Here is a 24,248-nt window from a genome sequence, read left to right as displayed (position 1 = left end):
TTCCTTTTGATTAGGGCTATCAGCAACAGATCTGCAACTGAATGTCATAATCGATAAAGGAGTATTGTACTAAGCCATCAATGGCCACTGATACTTGAACAAGAATCAATTCAAAGGAAAAAGAGAAATGAAGGTTTTTTGGTTTTATTTTTGATAGGAGGAGATAAAAGGAAAGACCAGGGTCTGTGTCCCTTGAGTGGGGATGACGAGCTATGTCTTAGGTTAACAGAGCTGCCTAGGCTCCCACTGAGAGGAGACCAGTGACATAGCAATTCTCCTGAAGACACAGATGAGCAGCCACTGAAGGCAGGCTGGTTTATTGCATAGTTTTGAGCCTTGATGACTGGGCTTTCTTAATGCTGTAATCCCACAGACTACAAAAGTAAAGAATCCCAAAGAATCCCAAAGTAGACCCTTCATGTGTATGTGAAGTAAGGCTTTCTGGAGTGGTTTGCTGACCACTTGCTTTAGCATCACCTGGAACATTGTAAACAAGGTAGATTCCTAACTACCATCCCAGAAGTACTGAGTTCAAAAGCAGAAGTTTGGGGATAGAACCCAAGAATACAAATGTTTAACATTCCCTACTCCCTCAAATCTGATGGTCTTTGCAGAGTGAAGGAGAAAAACAGAAAAAAATGTAAACTGATGCTGGTTTTTCTTTTCTTTCCTTTTTTTTTTTTTTTTTTTAAGATTTTATTTATTTATTTGACAGAGAGTTAGAGAGTACAAGTAGGCAGAGGTGCAGGCAGAAGATGAGGGAGAAGCAGGCTCTCTGCTGAGCAGGGAGCCTGATGTGGCGCTCAATTCCAGGACCCTGGGATCATGACCTGAGCCGAAGGCAGCAGCTTAACTGACTGAGCCATGCAGGCGCCCCTGATTCTGGTTTTTCTTATGAAACAAGCAAAGGGGAACTCTGAATAGAATCACATTTGACTGATTCTGAAGCTCAGAATACCAGGTAAAAGTCTTTCTGTCTTTCTCCAGCTAGTCCTGATTCCCCCAAGGAATGTCTGCTTTTAAAATCCCTTATCCTATGAACTCTTTTTGCTTACAGCTGCTCAGTAATCCTAAAAAGTAGATGACAAGAACCAAACTTATCTTTTAAGAAGTCCTTCTGAGCACTTCTGATTTTTTTTTTCTCTCAGAAAACAATGCTATTTATATATTGTTCTCCTGTCAGGGCTAATTGTCATTGACATATGATAGGTGCTATTAAACATCACTGTTCCCTCCCACCAGGGGAGCGGTGTTCTCTGGCATGGAATCTAAGCAGCAGTCTCTTTCACAGTTTGTGTGTACTCATCCGATTGGCTGGCTGTCCAACTGCAGACTCAAGCTGTCTTGCTATCTCTGGCACAGTCCTAAAGGGAACAGGACCTAAGAAGCACAATGGAGCCAGCTGTAAACATTCAGAAAACTGCCAGATGTGCTTTGGTGGGTTTCTGCATTGCCTCCCTCCTGCCTTACCCTTGAGCATGCCAGGCTGCAGACAAGGATTTAATCCCTCACTGGAGACGGATTCTTTTTCTCAGTGGGAACCCACATTGGCCATGCTGATGCTAATCCTCTCCCCTCTGAGGAAGCTGGGAGAGCAAAGAATCATGGGTGTTGTTTTTCTTCTTAAAAAACATCAGGAGGAGGAGTGATGATAGTCCTGGGAACTGGGGAAGCCTCACTGAGATGCTCTGCTTGGGATCATCTTGGTGACTGCCCGGATCATCTTGGTGACTTCCCTTTGTTGTTTCGATGTCACCCTGAGTACTGTAAGACACATGCCTGCCTTGTGTTGAACTCTCTCTTGTGTACCAGATACTACATTTACAATTGCTGAAAGAATGCCATCACTTGGAAAGATTCTTGTGAGTCATTTACTCAAAAGCCACAGAAATCATCATAAAAAAAAAAAGCCATTTTAGGAGTGAAGACAGTAAAAAGACCACCCCACTGTAAAACATGTGAAACAAAAAAAAGGCTGCTTTTACTTAAAGTCCCACTTAGATTATTTTTATAAGTCACTTTATAGTTTCAATAATTAAAATTCTTCCTTTCTTAAGGAATTGATTTTTCATTGGTTTGTCAAAAAACTTCATCACTCTACCACTTTTTAAAAAAGAGTTTATATATTTATTTGAGAGAGAGAGAGAGAGAGCAGAGGGAGGGACAGAGAGGCAAACAGACTTCCCACTGAGTGTGGTGCCTAATGTGAGGCTCCACAAGGGGCTTAATGCTAGGAACTGGAGACCATGACCTGACCTCAGAGGCTTAACTGATTGAACAGCCCTGGCACCCTCAGTCTTTATCACTTCTGAAGATACTAAAAGCTGTTGGCACAAGAACATCAACTGATGTTTTTTCTACAGCTCATTTTCCCATTGTGGTGAGATGGCTTATGTGTCCACAGATAGATACAGCTGCAGATTGCCTCTGAACCAGCATTGCCCCCTGTCACGCTTTGGCTTCCTGACTATGATTCTGGCCCATTACTATTGGGTTTGAATTAAAGACCTGACTGGTAGAAGATAAACAAATAGACTCTCTTTTCCTCAAGGGGACAATATGAATAAAGCTTGTTACTTAGGTTTGCTCAGTAATAGTAATAGAGATTTTTAGTGATAGAAGAAAAGTTTTTCTTCCTTCAATTACTTTTCCCTGTAGGCTAAATAGAGATATAGATCTCATTTCCTAAGCCCAACACACTATTTGGGTTCAATTTCAATAAAATATCTATGAAGTGTCTTCAGCATGATCCCTATTTAATGGGATTTAGTTGTAAAGCTTAATTCATATCAGATTTTCTAAATGAGAGATCACTGTCAACTTATTGTTAATTGAATTCAATAAAATCAAAGTTTCTACAATTAATGGGAACCACTTAATCTTTTTGCTCCTTGAATGAATGTAATTTTGTAAACACAGGTATCTTCTAATTTAATGAAATAGCAACATTTTGAGGAAAATAAGGGTACATGTGACTTCTTTTTCTAGTAACTCTTAAATCAAATTACATATACCTAAATCCTTCTTTAAAAACCTAATAAAAGAAAAAAATTAACAAACTTACTGAAAATGTTACTATTAATCTTATGTTGTCCAGAACATTAGTGCAAATTAAGTATGGGAATAATTAAGAAGGGGCATACTATAGTACAAAGAGCAATGGTTTTAGTGTTTCCGCATGGGTTATAGGCCTATCTGTGCCTCTAACTAGGGGTGACATTGGGTAAACCACCAACTTTTCTGGGCTTTGTTGTTGAGTGTTGGGCTAGATAAAATGATTCAAGTTCCTTTCACCGTTAGAGTTCCAAAATTCTTTATCCTGCAACATGGTTTCAGAAAACATTATTATCTTTTTTTTTTTTTTGGAGGATTTAGAATATTAACAAAAGTAGACAGAATGGTATAATAATAAGTACCAGTGCACTCATTAAGCAAACCCATCAGTTACCACTGGCCAAATCATGCCCCTTCTCTGCCTCCATCCACTAATCCCTCTCCTGTGTTATTGTAAAACAAACCCTAGACATTAGCCTGTCTTTACTAACCTGATCCCTCTGCCATCTGTATTGTTAGCACCTGAGGTCTTAGAAATTTTAATTCATTTTTAACAAGACTCAAATTGCCTCACTATCTTTCCTTTTCATTTTTTAATGGAAATATTTTAGTTAACTGTAGATTCACATGCAGTAATAAGAAGTAACCAGAAAGAGTCCATGTACTTTTACCATGTACTATTACCCAGAGGTAATATCTTGTGAAACTGTTATATAATATCACAACCAGGAAATTGGCACTGATACAATCCACTCATCTTATTTGGATTTCCCATTTTGCTTGTGTGTGTATGTGTGTGTGTGTATTTGGTCTATATAATTTTATCACATGTAGGTTCACATATCCACCACCAGAGTCAAGATACAGAACAGTTCCATCACCACAAGGATTCCTCATGTTGCCCTTTTGTAACACTAACCCATGTCCCTTCACCCACCTCCTAACACTAATCTGTTCTCTTGTCTTCATTTCTAAAAATCTGACATTTCAAAAACGTTATATGAATGGAATTATATAGTTTGTAGTCTTTTTGAATTGGCTTTATCACTTGCATAATTCGCAGGAGAGTCACCCAGGTAGTTGTGTGTATCGATAGCTTGCTCTGTTGAAGAAGTAAAAACCAACACCACAGAAATACAAACAATTATAAGAAAGTATTATGAAAAATTATATGCCAACAAATTGGACAACCTAGAAGAAATGGATAAATTTCCAAAACTGAAGCAGGAAGAAATAGAAATAGAAAATTTGAACAGACAGATTAACAGCAATGAAATTGAGCCAGTAATGAAAAATTCCTAGTAAACAAAAGTCCAGGACCAGATGGCTTCACAGGTGAATTCTACAAACATCTAAAGAAGAGTTAATACCTATTCTTCTGAAACTGTTGCAAAAATTAGAAGAGGAATTCAGTGAGGCCAGTATTATCCTGATACCAAAGCCAGATAAAGATAGCACAAAAAAAGAGAACTACAGGCCACCATCTCTGATGAACATGGATGCAAAAAATCCTCAATAAAATACCAGAAAACCAAATCCAAAAGTACATTAAAAAAAGATCATTCACCATGACCAAGGGGGATTTATTCCTTGGATGCAAGAGTGGTTCAATATTCACAAATCTATCATCTTGGTACATCACATCAACAAGAGAAAAGATAGAAGCCAAGTCAGTCCAAGATGGTGGAGGAGTAGGAGACCATAATTGTGTCTGGTCCCAGGAATTCAGCTACATAGCTATCAAATCATTCTGAACACCTGCAAACTCAACTGGAGATCAAAGAAAATAATAGCCACAACTCTATGAATAGAAAAGTGACCACTTTCTGCAAGGTAGGAGGTATGGAGTAGTGAATCCGAGGCAATATATTGGAAGATAGATCCCGGGGGGAGGGAGTCTTTGTCAGCCAGCTACTGGCAAGTGATAGAGTAGCAGAGCATGAAATCAGAACTTTTAGAAGACTGCTCCAGTGAGGGACATTGTTCAGGCTGCTAAGTGGGGACGAAACCCTAGCTGGGACAGTGTGGTCTCAGGATCCTTGGGATCACCAGAAGACCAGGGGTGTCTGAGTGCAGCAGAGCTCCCAGGTATCAGAGCGGGGAAGCGATCTGCAGAGAGTGAGCCTAGGAGTGGGCTCTCAGCTTGGGGTTGCCTTAAACCATGAATCACAGCACAGTTAGGCCACTGCTCTCTGAGCAGAGGCCCAACAAGTGACAGAACCCTCCTTCCTTCCCTTGGAGAGCAGCTCTGTAGCATGCCACAGGAGTCTGCAGGTTTTGGAGACGTGAAATGGGGTTGCATGCCTGAGGTAGAAATGCTTTGTCACAAGTTGAGTGAGCACAAAGTGTGGCTGGAGACCAGGGAGACAGGAGTGCTTTTCTCTGAGGGCACACTAAGGAGAGGGGCCCCAAGCTTTTAGTCTGGGGATGGAGATTGGGAGGCTGCCATTTTCATTCTTGTCCTTTAAATCTGCATAGAAAGGCTTCAGGGAACAAAAGGCACATAGAGCAATCTGGAGCAGATTACTTAGGCCCTCTGGCAAGGGTGGTACAATTCTGCCTCTGGCAAATACAGTTGAGAATCAGACAGCAGGCCCCTCCCCCAGAAGATCAGCAAGAACATCCAGCCAAGACCAAGTTTACCAAGAATTGAGAATTGTAAAACTGCAGCTCTAGGGGAATACAGCATATAGAATTCATGGCTATTTATTTATTTATTTATTTATACTTTTCCAACCAATTATTTTATCAACTCCTTTTTAAAATTCTCTTTAATTTGAATTTTTACAGTTACATTCTAGAATTTTGTATCTAATTTTGTATCTAATGTTATTTTGTATATATATAAGTTTGTCTTTCTTTACAATTTTGGGATGCATTTTCTTCTAACAGATCAAAATACACCCAAAATCCAGTGTATGGCCCTGTTCTATTCACTTGTCTGATCATATTCTCTTTTTTGTTACTGTTGTTTTCCTTTTTTTTTTTCTTTTTATTCTTCCTTTTCTCTTCTGTTTTTTTTTTGTCTTCTTAAAGCCTTTTTAAAATTTTCATCTTTACAGTTACATTCTATCCTTTCAATGTGTTTAATTTTATTTTTGTATATATAAGTTTTTCTTTCTTTACAACTTTGAGATGTAGTTTCTTCTACCAAACTGACCCAAATACACTCAGGAGAAGCATATTGCTTTGTTCTATTCATATGTCTTTTGCTATCCCTTCCTTTTTTGTTGTTGTTGTGTGTTTTGTTTTGCTCTTTTGTTCTTTTAATTTCCATTTTTACAGTTATATTCTATCCTTTCATTGTACTTACCTTTATTTTTATACATATATAAGTTTTTCCTTCTTTACAATTTGGGGTCTAGTTTTCTTAAAAAAAAAAAAAAACAACCAAATTACACACAGATTCCAGTTTATTGCTCTATTCCGCTCACCTGTCTGATTATATGCTCTCTCTCTTTATTTGCCCCAGTTTTGGGTCTCATCTGATTTGTTTAGTATATATTTCTCTGGGGTCATCATTGCCATTTTAGTATTTTGTTTTCTTGTTCATCTATTCTTCTCTGGACAGAATGACAAGATAGAAAAGCTCACCCCAAAAAAGAATAAGAGGCGGTATTGACTGCCAGGAACCTGATCAGTATGGACATAAGTAAGATGTCAGAACTAGAGATCAGAATAACAATTATAAAGGTACTAGCTGGGCTTGGAAAAAGTACAGAAGACACTAAAAAATCCCTTTCTGGAGAAATAAAAGAACAAAAATCTAACCAAGTTGAAATTTAAAAAGGCTATTAATGAGATGCAGTAAAAAGTGGAGTCTCTAACCTCTAGGATAAATGAGACAGAAGAGAGAATCAGTGATATAGAAGACCAAATGATGGAGAATAAAGAAGCTGAGAAAAAGAGAGATAAACAACTGGATCATGAGGGGAGAATTTAGGAGATAAATGATACCATAAAGTGAAACTATTAGAATAATTGGGACCCCAGAAGAAGAGTAAAGAGAGGGGCATAAGGCATATTGGAGCAAACTATAGCAGAGAACTTCTCTAATCTGGGGAAGGAAACAGGCATCAAAATCCAGAAGGCACAGAGAACCCCTCCCCAATATCAATAAAAATAAGTCAACTCTTTGACATATAATAGTGAAACGTAAAAGTCTCAGAGACAAAGAGAAAATCCTGCCAGCAGCTCCAGACAAGAGATAAGTAACCTATAAGGCTAGAAACATTAGACTGGCAACAGACCTATCCACAGAGACATGGCAGACCAGAAAGGACTGGCATGATATACTCAGGGTGCTAAATGAGAAAAACATGGGACGAAGAATACTTTATTCAGGTAGGATATCACTATAAAAGAGAAAGAGTGATAAGCTCCCAGGACAAACAGAAACTTAAAGAATTTGTGATCAGCAAACCAGCCCTATAAGAAATATTAAAAGGGATCCTCTAAGCAAAGAGAGAGCCCAAAAGTAACAGACCAGAAAGCAACAGAGACAATATAAAGTAATAGTCATTTTATAGGCAATACAATGCACTAAATTCGTGTCTTTCAGTAGTTATTCTGAATGTAAGTGGGCTAAATGTCCCAATGAAAGGACACAGGTTATCAGATTGGATTAAAAAATTAGAGCCATCGATATGCTGTCTGCAAGAAATTCATTTTAGACCCAAAGACATGTCCAGATTTAAAGTGAGGGGGTGGAAAACCATTTACCATGCTAATAGACATCAAAATAAAGCTGGGGTTGCAATCCTTATATCAGACAAATTAGACTTTAAACCAAAGACTGTAATAAGAGATGAGGAAGGGCAGTATTTTTAATTAAAGGGTCTATCCAACAAGAAGACCTAACAATTGTAAATATTTATGCCCCTGACATGGGAGCAAACAACTGTGTGAGCCAATTAATAACAAAATCAAAGAAACACATCAATAATAATATAATAATAGTAGGGGATTTTAGCACCCCTCTCACCGCAATGGATGAATCATCTAAGCAGAAGATCAAGGAAATGAGGGCTTCAAATGACACACTGGACCAGATGGACTTCACAGTTATATTCAGAACACTCCATCCTAAATGAACAGAATACACATTCTTCTTGAGTGCACATGGAACATTCTCCAGAATAGATCACACCCTGGGTCACAAATCAGGTCTCAACAGGTACCAAAAGATTGGGATCATTTCTGTCATATTTTTGGACCACAATGTTTTGAAACTGGAACTCAATCATAAGAGGAAATTTGGAAAGAACTCAAATACATAGAGGCTAAAGAGCATCCTAGTAATGAATGAATAGGCCAACCAGGAAATTAAACAAGAATTTAAAAAATTCATAGAAACAAATGAAGATGAATATACAACTGTTCAAAACCTTTGGGATGCAGCAAAGGTGTTCCTAAGAGGGAAGTACATAGCAATACAAGCCTTTCTCAAGAAATGAGCAAAGTCTCAAATATACACCCTAACCTTACACCTAAAGGAGCTTGAGAAAGAACAGCAAATAAAGCCTAAACTCAGCAGGAGAAGAGAAAAAATAAAGATTAGAGCAGAAATCAGTGAAATAGAAACCAAAAGAACAGTAGAACAGATCAATGAAACTAGGAGCTTGTTCTTGGAAAGAATTAATAAGATTGATAAACCCCTGGCCAGACTTATCAAAAAGAAAGAGAAAGGACCCAAATTAATAAAATCATGAATGAAAGAGGAGAGATCACACTGACACCAAAGAAATACAAACAATATAAGAACATTTTATGAGCAACTGCATGCCAACAAATTAGGCTATCTGGAGGAAATGGATGCATTCCTAGAGAGTAGCAACTACCAAAACTGAAACAAGAAGAAATAGAAAACCTGAACAGACCCATAACCAGTAAGGAAACTGAAGCAGTAATCAAAAAATCTACCAACAAACAAGAGCCCAGGGCCAGATGGCTTCCTAGGGGAAATTCTACCAAACATTTAAAGAAGAAATAATACCTGTTCTTCTAAAGATGTTTCAAAAAGTAGAAATGGAAGGAAGACTTCCAAACTCTTTCTGTGAGGCCAGCATTACGTGGATCCCAGAATCAGACAAAGACCCCATCAAAAAGGAAAATTACAGGGCAATATCCCTGATGAACATGGATGCAGAATTTCTCACCAAAATACTAGCCAATAGGATCCAACAGTACATTAAAAGGATTATTCACTCTGGGATTTTGTCCTGGGCTGCAAGGTTGGGTCAACATCTGCAGATCCATCAATACCATATACTACATAAAGAAAGGACCAGAACCATATGATCCTCTCAATAGATGCAGAAAGAGCATTTGACAAAATACAGCATCCTTTCTTGATTAAAACTCTTCACAGTGTAGGGACAGAGGGAACATACCTCAATATCATATAAACTGTCTATGAAAACCCATACCAAATATCATTCTCAGTGGGGAAAACTGAGATATTTTCCCCTAAGGTCAGGAACATGGCAAGGATGTCCACTCTTACCACTGCTGTTCAACATAGTACTAGAAGTCCTAGCCTCAGCAATCAACAACAAAAAGAAATAAAAGGCATCTAGATCAGCAAAGAAGTCAAACTCTCACTCTTTGCAGATGACATGTTACTCTATGTGAAGAACCCAAAAGACCACCGCAAAATTGCTAGAACTCATGCAGGAATTCAGCAAAGCAGCAAGATATAAAATCAGTGTACAGAAATCAGTTGCATTCCTATATACTAACAATGAGACAGAAGAAAGGGGTATTAAGGAGTCAATCCCATTTACAATTGCATCCAAAACCATAAGATACTTAGGAACAAACCTAAACAAAGAGGCAAAGGATCTGTACTCAGAAAACTATAGAACACTCATGAAAGAAATTGAAGAAGACACAAAGAAATGGAAAAACCTTTCATGCTCATGGATTGGAAGAACAAATACTGTTAAAATGTCTATGCTACCTAGAGCAATCTATACGTTCAGTGCAATCCCTATCAAAATACCATCAACTTTTTTCACAGAGCAGGAACAAATAATCCTAAAATTTGTATGGAACCAGAAAAGACCCTGAATAGCCAAAGGAATATTGAAAAAGAAAACCAAAACTGGTGGCATCACAAATATGGACTTCAAGGTCTATTACAGACCTCTAATCATCAACAGAGTATGGTACTGGCACAAAAACAAACACATAGATAAGTGGAACAGAATAGAAACCCCAGAAATTGACCCTCATCTCTATGATCAACTAATTTTTGACAAAGCAGGTAAGAATATCCGATGGAAAAAAGACAGTCTCTTCAATGAATGGTGTTGGGAAAATTGGACAGCTATATACAGAAGAATGAAACTCATCCACTCACTCACACCACACAAAAAGATAAACTCTAAATGGATGAAAGACCTCAAAGTGAGACAGGAATCCATCAAAATCCTAGAGGAGAACACAGGCAACAACCTCTGTGACTTCAACTGAAGCAACTTCTTGCTAGACATGTCTCCAAAGGCAAGGGAAACAAAGGCAAAAATGAACTATTGGGACTTCACCAAGATAAAAAGCTTTTGCACAGCAGTGGAAACAATCAGCAAAACTAAAATGCAACCTACTAAATGGAAGAAGATATATGCAAATGACATATCTGATAAAGGGTTAGTATCCAAAATATATTAAGAAAACTGATACAATTCTATACCTGAAAACAAATAACCTAAAAACAAATAACCCAATTTAAAAATGAGCAAAGGAGATGAACAGACATTTCTCCAAAGACATACAAATGGCCAACAGACACATGAAAAAATCCTCAACATCACTCGGCATCAGGGAAATACAAATCAAAACCCCAATGAGATACCACCTCACACCAGTCAGAATCTATAAAATTAATGTCAGGAAAAGACAGATTTTTGGCAAGGATGCAGAGAAAGGGGAAACCTCCTGTACTGTTGGTGGGAATGCAAGCTGGTGCAGCCACTCTGGAAAACAGTATGGATATTCCTCAAAAGATTGAAAATAGAGCTACCCTATGACCCAGCAATTGTACTACTAGGAATTTACTCCAAAGATACAGATGTAGTGATCCAAAGGGGCACCTGCACTCCAACATTTACAACAGCAATGTCCACAATAGCCAAACTATAGAAAGAGCCCAGATGTCCATCAACAGATGAATGAATAAAGAAGATGTGGTAGATATATATATAATGGAATACTCAGCCATCGAAAAATGAAATCTTGCCATTTGCAATGATGGGGTTGGAAGTAGAGGGTATTATGTTAAGTGAAATAAGTCAGTCAGAGAAAGACAAATACCATATGATTTCACTCATATGTGAAATTTAAGAAACAAATAAAGGGGGAAAAAAGACACATACACAAACATCAAGAAAGAGACTCTTAACTATAGAGAACAAATTGATGATTACCAGAAGTGGGTGAAATAGTTGATGGGCGTTAAAGAGTATGCTCATTATGAAGAATAGTGAGTAATGTAGAGCATCGTTGAATCACTGTTTTGTACACCTAAAACTAAACTAACACTGTATGTTAACTATATCGGAATTAAAAAGCTTAATAAAAATGAAAGCAAAAAAAAAAATAGTTTGCTGTTTTGATTGCTGAGTGGTGTGGAATGCTATATCACTGTGTAACCATGACCTGTTGAAGGACATTTTAAATATTTCAAGTTCTGGGCTATTCTGAATAAAACTGCTGTGAACATTTGTGTACAGGTTTTTTCATTTCTCTGGGATATATGGCCATGAGTGTGATTGGTGGGGTGTATGTTAATTACATGTTTAGTTTTATAAGAAATTGCGGTATGATTTTATAGCCAAGCAGCGGTGTATGAATGATCTAATTTCTCTGCATCTCCACCAGCATTAGAAGGTATCACTGTTTGTTATTTTAGCTACTCTGATAGATACATAGCAGTATCTAATTGTAGTTTTAACTTGCTTAATGGCTCATTTGCCATTTATTTATCATTTTTGGTGATGTTTTGTGTTTTTATTTCTCCATTTACTTCTTTTCAGACTTTCTGGTGGGGATGGTGTTGCTGGTGAATTAACAATGAAGTTTGTTGTTGAATACTTAGATGGGAGGAAACAGATCTGCTCCTGAAATAGAAAGTATTGCTCACTATGGTTCTCAGCTCTGTGTTAGAGTCTCTGGGAGTACAAAAATGAATAAGACAAGAATCTTAGTCTAATACTATCTGGCACTTTCAGAAGGGGAAGCAGAACAGATGTAGAAGTTTGAGGTTTCCAAACTGCATGACATTTGCATGGGTATCATAGAGGTGACTGGGAATGATGGATAGAACATGGTAGACACAAGCTGAGGATTCAAATTCATTTAACATGAGTTAAGGATGCAAAAATGTCTTTGTCCATAGGTAGCTGCCCAGAGTGAGGGACTGGGAAACACAGCAGCCCTCCCAGTGAGAGAAGTGCTCAAACTCCTGTCTTCAAACCCCACAGAGGTACTCCTGCTGATGAGAATAGTGATTAGAGTGAGACTTCTCATGGCTCTTCAGGAAGCTTGTTTGTCGGTCCCCTTTCTTATTCCTTGGGCCTCCTAACTGTTCCAGAGAAATTGGATTTATGTCCAATTGATCACCACTGCAAGTACCTGGTGTCAACCCCAGTGCATACCTGAGTGTTGAATTTGAATTTAAGTGAAGGAGATTCTTTCTAGGAATTTTATCCTCCCTAGTAGGACTGAGTCTCAGGCAGTCTATATCTGCACTTTGCTGCAGAAATTAATGACCCACTTCAGTATTTACTAAGAATTGGACAGTGATTGTCTAGGGAGAGAAATAGCTCAATAGAGAATAAGGAATAAACATGTGCACAAATTTAATTTATAGTAAAGGTGGCATTAAGCAGCAGTGGGGAAAAGAAGGGCTATTAAAAATCCTTTGGGAAAAAGCAAAAACAAAATTTGGATGGACTAATGACCTAAACATAAAGTTAAAGACATATATGTATGTGTGTGCAGAATAAAGTTTAACATTTTTATAATTTTTAAGGGTGAGGCGGACCATAGTAGGTGGCTTTTTAATGAAGATGGGTAACTCAGAATCTACAAAAAGAAAATGTATGGCTTTTACTACATAAAAGTGACAAAATCTTTTTTTTTTTTTAAGATTTTATTTATTTACTTGAGAGAGAGCATAAGAGGGGAGAGGGTCAGAGGGAGAAGCAGACTCCCCACTGAGCAGGGAGCCCGATGCGGGACTTGATCCCGGGACTCCAGGATCATGACCCAAGCTGAAGGCAGTCGCTTAACCAACTGAGCCACCTATGTGCCCGAAAAAAATCTTTATGATAAAATAAGAAACAAAGTTAAAAAGAAAACTGAATGAAAATGTTCTTTATATATACACATACAAACATATACATACATATACATATCACACATATCTTTGTGCATCTTTGTTTTTATATGATGCAGAGGGATATATCTATATCCAATAAAAGTTATTTCTAATATACAAAGAGTTTATATACTTCCATAGGAAAGGTGCAAACTAAATATCAAAAAATAGGCAAAGGGTAGGAACAGGCAAACCACAAAATAATGCAAATTACCAATACACATATGAATAAATGTTCACTTTCCTTAGGAATCAATGAACTGGAATTTAAAACCAAAAAATGCTGGGCGCCTGGGCGGCTCAGTTGGTTAAACATCTAATTCTTGATTTTGGCTGAAGTCATGATCTCAGGGTAGTGGGATTGAGTCCCAAGCCTAGCTGGGCTTTGCACTTAGCAGGGAGTCAGCATCTTGCTCTCTGCCCCTCCCCCACTTTCTAAAAATAATAGTAATAATAATAAATCTTTTTAAAAAGGCAACAAAAAATGACATTTAAAAATTCATCAAATACACAAAAATTAAAAGCAAATAATATTCAAGTACTTATGGGATGTGGGAAAGGACATTCTCCTATATTCTTGCTGGGAATATAAATTGATGCAGCCTTTTTCTGAGGACAGATTGGCAATTATCTATTGAACTTTAAAATGCACATACCCTTTCATACAATAATGCCCTCTTTAGAAATCTACCACAGAAAAATAGAGGTGTATAAGGATATATGTGGTATGATATGTATTGCAGTATTAGTTGTAGTAGTAGAAAATTATTATCAACCTAAAATAGCTAACAATATGAAAATGCTAAAACAAACTATAGCGTAGTCATGTAATGGAATACAGTGAAGCCATTAAAAGAAAGAGCAAAACAGTTGGTTAAGTAACTGCCTTTGGCTCAGGTCATGACCTCAGGGTCCTGGGATCGAGCCCCACATCGGGCTCCCTGCTCAGAGGGGAGCCTACTTCTCTCTCTCCCTCTGCTGTTCTGCCTGCTTGTGCTCTCTCGTGCTCTCTGCCAAGTAAATAAGTAAAAATATTTAAAAAACAAAACAAAACAAAAAAAACCTAAAGAACAAAATCTATAGCATTGACATGGCAGGACATGAGAAGATGTCCATGACTAAAAAGCAAAAAAAATCAAATCAAGGAATATATGTATATGCATCATGTTTTTGTTTGTTTGTTTGTTTGTTTTTTGAGAGAGAGTGTGTGCACATGCATGTGTGTGTGCACATGTAAGGGAAGAAGCAGAGGGAAGAAGGAGAGAGAATTTTAAGCAGCCTCTCTGCCTAGCACGGAGCCTGAGGTTGGGCTCCATCTCATGACTTTGAGATCATGACCTGACCTAAAATCAAGAGTCGGAGGCTTACCTGAGCCACCCAGCTGACCCTACACATCATGATTGAATCAAGGGTGGATGGGTGAGTGTAAGTGTATGGGTGTGTGTGCACGTGATTATAGGCCAAAAAATTGTGAAAGTCTGGAAAAATACTCACTGGTTAAAAATGGTTACATACTGGAAGTATAGAGGTACTGGGATGAGGGGAATTTCCCTTTTTATTTTATGTACTTGTGCAGTATTTGCAATTTATTTATTTATTTATTTACTTATTCATTTATTTATTTGTTTTTAAGAGAGGGATGAGAGGGTGCGGGGCAGAGGGAGAGCGTGAGAGAATCTGAAGCAGGCTCCATGACCATTGTGGAGCCCAACACAGGGCTCGATCTCACAACTGAGATTGAGCTGAGAGCATGACCTGAGCTGAAATCAAGAGTCAGGGGCTTTACTGACTTAGCCACCCAGACGCCCCGCAATGATTTTTTTTTTTTAATCTACAAAGACATAATGCTTTATAATGTTAAAAAAGGGAAGAAATTATAAATACAAAACAAACTAATCTTTGACCAAAAAGAAAGAATTGGTTTGAAGAACTGCTTTAAAGGAGATACAGGTAACTGCCTAATGAAAAATCAAATAAACAGAAAAACCTCTTTCTTGCGACTGTATTAACTTTCTGTATTTGGAATATATATTTTGTTGATTTCTCTCTGGTTACTTAATTCGTTATATTTAATTGATAGTGTTTACTGGAGTTTAGTGAAAACTATTTTGTAAGTATCTCGGTTGTGATTTATCCAGTGTAGTATCTCCCCCAATGAATTGACTGTGAGTGGGCAATTAGTAAAGCAGATACAGATCTGGAGAGGAGTCTGTGGCTTTGCTTATCTCCACAGGAAACCTTATTTCATATTGATAAAGTTTGAAATCTTTCCTGTAACTCTTTCCAATTGTTCATTGTTGTACTGTTTTAATGAGGGGTAGAAATGAGCCAAACCAACCTGCTTCTTTCCTTTTACTAATTTAATTTCAAAGGAAATTCTTTAACTCAAATCAACCCAAATAAATGAGTGTAGATAGAACCAGATTCTGACTTAACATGTCCAATTAATTGCTTCCAAACATTAAGATAAATTCCTTAGAAACACCCACAAATAATAATAATGTTTTTTTAAATCCCTCAGTAAAGAATGATTAGTGAGAAGTGAACTGGCTATAACCATCTTTACTTACAAAAACCGTGTTTAAGTTGGCATTAGCATTTGCCATCTATTCTGTTATAAATATCAAGATTTATTGTAGAAATATGCCACAGATAGCACAATAATAAAGAAAACAGACTCATCTCAGGTTTTGAAATGTACCTAACAAACTCAGCCTCTTGCAAAATAACTTTCTCATTCAAAATGGAACTGGGAATTGTTCTGCACACAATGAATCATCTTTTGGCAAGTACAATAGAATCTTTAGGGACATTTCACAGTCTCTTGTTCAATTGTTAGGATGTTTTTAGCTTTCACAGGTAGGGAAGAAGGTAGCTTGTAGAGCCATCATCTTGTTGCTAAAATTGTACAGTAAAGATTTTTCAGAGTTGCTGTTGCAACATACCTTTTGCTTTTTTTTTTCCCCCCTTTTCCTTCCTGTTTCTTTACCCAGAGCTGCTTTGTCTCTCAAAAACAATCTGGAATTACTTAATGTTTTCTGGTTTTACTATTTACCCAGGACTCAAACGTTAAACATTAGTGTTGGAAACTCCCTTTTCCTTACCTCATAGTCCTATATTTATTTAACTGTTATTTTGCCAGAAGAAACTCCTCTACTCTTTCCCTTTCTGTGCTAATGTACTTTTTTTTTTTTAAACTGACAAACACATTTTGTTTTTGTTTTGCTTTGTTTCAGGAGGCTTTAGAGCTACCCCCCGATGATTTTGAAGTGACTGAGACCACAGCGGGAAGCGAAGTGGTTAAATACGAGTATCATGTCTTATACTCCTGTAGCTACCAAGTGCCTGTGCTTTACTTTAGGGCAAGCTTTTTAGGTAAGACCATGTCGCCTGCTAAATGTAAATTCATAACATTTACATATAAGGCAGAAAGCAGATTTAGAAAATTATTCTTGAGAGGAAAAAAAAAATAAGAGTTAAAAATAAGAAAACTGTGGGTGAGGTAAGGTTTTACCAGTAAATTTTCTCATGCTTTAGAAAGAGTATCAAGACTGCAGAGTGAATGATATCATCCCAGCCTTAAGTCTGATCTTCAGATTCTTGGCCTCCTGCCCAACGTTGACTAAGTCCCCTGGCCCTTTTTCTTTTCCTTAAACAAGTAGGAACAACTTAAAGCTACAATGTTTGTGTACTTCTAACTTTACAGTAAAAATGTCTTTCACTCTTAAGTGATTCTGTTAACCAGAAGCCCCCATGCCACCTTCCCCAAATCTAATAATGATTTCATGAACTCTTTTATCAAGTAGTTCAAGCTATATTTAAAAATAGCACGAACATTTCCTTTGGCCATCTATACATCTCCAGTGCCGTAGCTTCCTGAGATGCTGTTACTCAACTCATTCCCCTTGCCAAGAAGGTGGAACACCCTGTCTCCTCTGAGGCCTTGGCTAATAAAGCTTATTTAATCAGCAGCCACATGGAGTTCTCACCCTGTAGTGCGGCAATGACTTCCCCTTCTCATCCTCTGACTAAACCGGGTCAGCACTGCAAGGCCCTGCCTCCTTGGGCACAGGGACTAGAGGAGCTCCCTCCCCAGTCCATCCCCTCCCCATTTCTCCTTTTCTATCTGGCCTTATCGGCAGCATTTTGCATTTTGAACAGCCTTCTAACTTTTTCTGAATAGCTAAGACATCTGAATTTAGCCAGTGATATTTTATTTTTAATTAAAAAGTAGCTTAAGCTGCTTTGAATGTGTATTTGGTAGATTTAATCACTTGCTGCCTTATATTGTTTAATGGTCTCTAATTTTGCAGTGTTGGCGGTTTAACAAGCACTTAGGATTTAAAACACAAGAACAAATTCTCTTAGACTCCCTGGTGGGAAGATTTTAATCTGAGGTGCAGTTCCTAAGAACTGACAATTTGGGGTAAATTTTCAACATGGGACGTGGGGAATTGAGGACACTGATAGTTACTAATTCACAAGCTCTTGCTGCACATTTATCCATATGATTATTATAGCCTTTAAAACACTCACTTTATTGTTTAATTCTCTTTGGTTTGGAGCCCAGAGGTTGAAGGAGGTTTATTGTCAGTGAACTCTGTTACTCTAAAAAGTAGAAGGGGATACATTTATTTACCATGGGGGAGGAGATATTTTTCTTGGTTTTGGTTTGCAGTGGCTCTACCTGGTACTTTTCTAGACTCAAAGACACACCAAGGCTGCAGGTAGAGGAAATAGGACACTACTTCTTCAATACTGTACTTTCCTATAATTAGTATTCACCATAAGCAGTTAATCACCAGAGAAGAGCTCCCAGAGACAAAACAAGTTGTTTAGCTTGTCAGCATTAGGGAATCGGAGGTGTTGAAACATGACTGCTTCTAGCTGGAAGTGGGTCTTGCCGAGGCTGGTAGATGAGCTCATACGTGTACTTTGCTCTTATGTGCCAACAGCTCCCCTTACAGTACAGCACAGTAATTGTTCCTGCAAGTCCAATTATATTTTAATGAAATTTGTAGACTTCCTAGATCTTTTCTTTATTATGGCTTTCTATTCCTTAAAAAAAGAGAAGAAGAGGAAAATATCAAAAAACAAATACCCCACTAGCTTTCTTGGATCCTATCTGTATACCTGCAAGACACCTCTTATTTATGGCAGATAAAAGAAAACCCAAACAAGTCATTTATTTTGTGTGGCAGCATTCCTTTTCTTCCCTCCTCCCATTCTGGGTTGTATGGAATGAGCACTAGGGATTTTTAAATTCCAGAATTCATTTAGTATTTACTCAGGTACATTAAAATATCTAATTTAATTTTTCCAAGCATTCTGAATGCTTTCTTATGGAGAAACATGAAAAATGATTCTTTCCTTTATCATTTTCTAAGAATTTCTTTTCTCTTTCTACTAACTTAACCTAATGGATGTCCTAAAAAATGTTTCGCCCTTTACTCTGAAGTCATAATTTTTCATTTATTTCCCTTAATCTATTCCCTTTTTCTGTGATATCTGATTACTCTGGCCCTCCATCTGTTTGTTAAACAGATCTCTGTCAGTGTGGTGAACGGATTCCTAACATCTTCCTCTTATTCCAGGTCCAGATTTTTCTTTGTCTCATCCTAACAGAGTTCCGACCTAGAAAGAGGATGATTATAAAAATTCTTGCTTAGGGGTCTTTTTTGTTGCTTCAGAAATAGTTCACTTAGCCCTGTTTTTGACAGATATTTAGAATTTCTTCCACATGTGATTGTTAGTAAAAAATTAGTTTCTCTGCTCTGCTCTGATTTTCTTCTGCTACTTTTTTATTTTTTTTAAGCAAAGCAATTAGTAGTAGTAATTCCCATTTAAATTGACATGACCTTTTCTTTTATCAACTGGTTTAGATTCCAGAAGAAATATTTATTGTGTTTCTTGAAATACAAATCCATTGAATTGTGATTACTTCTTATCCCTCTATATTGGCCAGTGTCCACCAGGCAAACTGTGGCCTAGGACTCAGCTGACTTGGCACGTGCTCCTGTCACTCCCATGTCATATTTCATACCACATCATTTCACATTATATCACATATAATGTTGCAAATTTCACTATAACAGAATTATTTGTTTGCTTGTCCCCATTAGAGTGGTAAACAAGAAAATGGAACTGTATGGTAAGAAGAGGAAGGAAGGAAATTAGCAATGAATACCTACAACCTGCAAAGTGACAAGCTTTATTCATGGTAGCGTGTGTGTGCACGCATTATACATATATGACATTTGTTATTTTTCTTACTCATTTTGACGCCCACAGTGTCTGCTGTGATATAGTATCAACAAGTATTTATTGAATAAACCAGTGGTGGGGAATTTCTAACCATTTCTGCATACAGCCCAAAGATGGAAACATTGTGATGGTACCTTATTTGAACCGCTCTGATGGCTTATAAGGAAGAGCCTGATGTTGTTGTCTCCAGGAAGCTCAGAACCCAAAACATCTCTATATCTATACTCTTTAGTTTGGTACTTCTCATAGACTGCAGAAGTAGTTGACTAAGGAAAATGGCGAATCTTGAGTACTCAAAGGATGGGCATCCAAGCTAGCTGAGCAGCTGCCCTGCTTCTCTAAACACATATTTTTATTCGATCCTTGAAGGCTCACAGCCAAATTGCACCAGCATCCTGCTGCTGAGTACCTCTCCTTCCTACTACTTGGACATTTAGGAGCCCGGTTCCCTCGGATTTAAGAAGAGAAATAAATCCTTTCCAGTGTTCTTTTTTCCCCTAACTGCTTTTGCCATTTGAAGTTTGAAAGAAGTAATGGGACTCACTTAATACCATTTGTTACCCAGCAGTGGGTAAGAGGTAACTACATTCCTGTCCTGTAGTAATAAATAGCTTATATTCGAATGGTGGTTTATAGTTCATGAAGTCCATTCTCACTAAACACTGACATCTTCAGTGCTCACTGTTTCCAACCCCCCCCCAACTATTTTTGAAGCACACTGTTTTAAAAAAGTATTTGTATCTTGCAAAAGGCTTTGTCTATTGCCCATCATTCCAGTACCTTTTTGTGTCCCATTTTTCCTTTCTGAGGGCTTGGTTTTGGTCAAAAACTGGTGGCAAGTGTTAGAAATGTAGTAAAAAACTCAGCTATACACATGATGTCTGAGGGCTTCACCAGAGTCCTAAGCTTACATAGTTTTCCCTTTCATTACAACTAGAGATTTCTATATTTATTTCAGCTTGAATTCTGATTTATTCCTGCCCTGTCTTTCTTCTTTTCCTTTGTTCTCAATCTCTATTGAAAAATAGACCGAGTGGTTCTTCTCATTTTCAAAATATTTAATTCTTTGGCTGACATATGGGTTCTTCTTGGGAACTGTTTTGACATATTTCTTTAATTAGTCAGAAGGGCTGCTTTTGAATAGGGAAGGCAACATTTCTTCCATTCAGCAACTGAATGTCTGTTCTTTCTGGAGATCTATTCTATTATTGGCCCAGGAAGTAAGAGTATAGAATTAAAAATGTAACCCAGATATTTCATGTGGAAAGATTTGTCCACTTGTTATATGCCTAAAGGACGCTTATAGAGGAACGGGGAGAAAGAAATAGCCAAAGAATAATTATCTCTCAAAGGCAAACTGTGATAAAGGCCAGCATAAAGGAAAAATAATGGAAAGTTTGGACTTAGAGCGGTATATAAATCATCAAGGAGGAGGAAGAAGAGGCTTGTTCAGCATGGTCTGGAACAAGAGGAAGTCTTTGGAGTGCATAGAAGAGATAACAGGAAAACAGAAAGATGAAGTTGGAGGAAGTCGGAGAATAAAAGTAACATATCCACAGCTCTGTTCAACAACTTGCGAGGGAAGGTAACAGGTTGGCTTTTCTGAAGAGGCTGGAGAAAGCACTGGAGAAGAGGAGGAGGGTGAGTGCCAAGCTATAGGGCTGGAGAGAGCGTGGGGTTTTTGGAGAACAGTGAGAGGCGAGTTTGGAGTAAAGGTTTCTTTAAGATGAACTGTGGACGAAATGTTTGGAAAGATATGTTGAGGTCAAATTATGAAAGAGATGATGGGTTAGAAGGGGTTGCCAGCACAGTGAGAGTTAAGGTCGCTTGTTGAACAGGAAAGAAAAGGTGGGTTATAGAGGTCCTTAAAGATTGAGGCAAAAATGATTCTAGTTAATTATTACAATGAGCAGAACATAGAAAATGACTTGACATGTAATTTAATTTAGAGCCTTATTTGATTGTAGAGAAACTTTTAAGAAAGTTCATATGTGCCACATAAACATATAAAGTTATAAAGTTATGATAATGGAATGGAACATGAATTTTGGTACATTAAAAAGAGATTCTATGGATTGAAATCAAATTTAAGAGCAAACAGTGAAAGTTATTAAGAAAAATAATGAAAAATTATTTAACTAATACAAAGCTGTTCAAATTAAAAAATCCAAACAATAGAGGAAATTTAACAAGAATTATTTGTTGAACCATGTAAATGTTTGAAATAGTATGGGGAGTTAAGATGCTTGTTTAAAACATATGATATGGGAATAAAATCCCATTGAAAAATCAAGTCCTGGTTTAAAAATGTTTTAAAGAAAAAAAAAATGCTAGAGAAATGTGAAACAAAACTATAGGGAGAACTAATTAGCCAAAAGGTTTATTCTAACCTGTGTTAGTGCAAAACATCATATATACAAAAAGCTACAGATTTTAAGTGGATTCAAGGCCAGGAAGAGGACATGGAAAGGTAAATTTACTTTCTTACCTGAAAGAGAATATATCTTAGCTTTCCTGGATAGATGAATGTTTGTGTTGTATTCCATAAGGAAAAAACATTTCTTTGCTTACTCTTGGCAAAATGGTTCCTATTTGAAATATCCATGGGGCACCAGGGTGACTCAGTTGGTTAAGTGTCGCCTTTGGCTCAGGTCATGATCCCAGGGTACTGGGATTGAGCCCCGCTTCACTTCAGGCTCCCTGCTCAGTGGGAGTCTGCTTCTCCCTCGCCCTCTGCCCCTCCCCAGCACTTGTCCTCTTTCTCTTTCTTTCTCTCGTGCTCTCTCTCAAATAAATAAATAAATAAAATCTTTTTTAAAAAGATAGAAACATCCATTAAAACAAATATGAGTGCCTACTGTGTGCACAGTATAGAAACTCATTGTTTTCCAAATCTGCTGAAAAATATCACTGCTCCACTTGAAACCAGATTACTACACTTCTCCTTCTTTAAAGTCATCAAAGCAGAGCTTTTTAAGTCCATATAACAGGTGCCCCTAATAATTAGACCTGACCATGACAAGTAGAAAAGGACTTATGGGAAAGGTAGAACTTAGAGGCAACTGGATACCTTAGAATGATAAGATTAAGGAATGTCTACCTCCCTTTGGCTTCAGTGGTGAAAATGCGGCTCTGCCTTCTACTGATTTTGAAATTTCTCTCCCACACTGGAAGTGTGTTTGGATACTGAAAAATCAAACATCTGCTATGTCTTCATCTACTTGATACTATAGATTTATATGAGTTTTTAAAATTATAAATTGTGATTTTTAAAATCATGACATTTCAGTATTAAGAGCCATAACAAAGGCAAAAAAATTGCTGCCAGGCAGAGTAGATTGGTGGTTGTCAAGGTTCTGGGCAATAGCAGAAATGAGGAAATATTGGTTAAAGGATACAGATTTTCATTTATAAGATGAGTAAGTTCTAGGGATCTAATGTATAGCATGGTGTCTGTAGTTAACAATACAGTATTGTACACTTAAAAGTTACAGAGAGAGTAGATTTTAAATGTTCTAAACACCCCTCCACACACACACACAAATGGTAACTATGAGGTGATGGGTGCCATAAGTAACATTTTGTGGTAAATATTTCCTACAGGATACATGTATCAAATCATGTTGTATACCTTAAATTTACAGTGTTATATGTCCATTTTATCTCAATGAAGCTGGGGAACAAAACTGCTACCAAGGCTGAAAGAACAGAGATTTTCTTGAGCTGGACTGATCAAGAGAGACCATGGCTGGACTTGGGATTTGTCCATGCAGTGATGAGTGAAAGGGCAGACCATCCTAGCAAGGAACCCGGGAAAAGGCAAAACTCTAGATGCTCCTAGGTTAGGCAGTGTTGGTGGGGAACTACTAGTGACAACAACAGCACAGCTAATACGTGTGCATTGTTTTAAATGGTTTGCAGAGAGCTTCTGGTACACAGACATTGCGTGTAGTGGTGAAAGTGCAGGGTTGGGAGCCAGAATGCCTTCGTTCTGATTCCTAGTTGTGCTACTAACTAGTTGCATGTCTTTGGGGCAATTATTGAACTTTCTGTTTTCTTTCATCTGAAAAAAAAAAAGCTGAGATAGCAGCAGCAGCAGCAGCAGCAGTAGTAGTAGTAGTAGTAATACCTACCTCATAGAGTTTTGAGGTTTGTGAGCTAATATATGAAATAGGTTAGGGCTTAGCATATAGTAATACTATATGTAATACTAGCTGTGTTATGTATTTTGATCCTCACGGTAACAGTGTAAGGTAGGAGCTGTTATTATCCTTGTGCACGTACATAAAAACTGAGTGCCTGATCAGCTAAATGATTTATTCAAAGATACATAGAAAACTATGGGGTTGAGATTCAAATTCTTCAGCCCATTTTTTTTTTAACTGCATGATATAGTAACCAGAAATTCAGAAAACGTACAAGTTAACTGATGTCATATGTAAGTAAAGAGAAGTTGCCATAATCTGTATTTTTTGAATTTTCATTCAGATTTCCTGAGATTAATAAAGATATAAAGTGCTAAAAATGTATGTGGGGATAAATAAAAATT

The 24,248-nt window shown here is 37.5% G+C and overlaps 1 protein-coding gene across 5 annotated transcripts in view; it reads left to right on the top strand.

Annotated features, from left to right (window-relative positions):
• Positions 1-24,248, top strand: part of ATG10 (autophagy related 10) — a 240,616-nt gene that overhangs the window by 140,629 nt on the left and 75,739 nt on the right. For all 5 annotated transcript variants that reach the window (XM_080804682.1, XM_080804683.1, XM_080804686.1 and 2 more), the window contains one exon: positions 16,672-16,810. In XM_080804682.1, the coding sequence (XP_080660808.1) occupies positions 16,672-16,810 (139 nt within the window). The remainder of the gene's footprint in view (positions 1-16,671; positions 16,811-24,248) is intronic.

The sequence above is a fragment of the Martes martes genome (genome assembly GCF_963455335.1).
Source record: "Martes martes genome assembly, chromosome: 5".
In the NCBI taxonomy this organism is placed as follows: Eukaryota; Metazoa; Chordata; class Mammalia; order Carnivora; family Mustelidae; genus Martes; species Martes martes.
The sequence above is the reverse complement of the archived record's forward strand: the minus strand, read 5'-3'. Positions and strand labels throughout refer to the sequence as shown.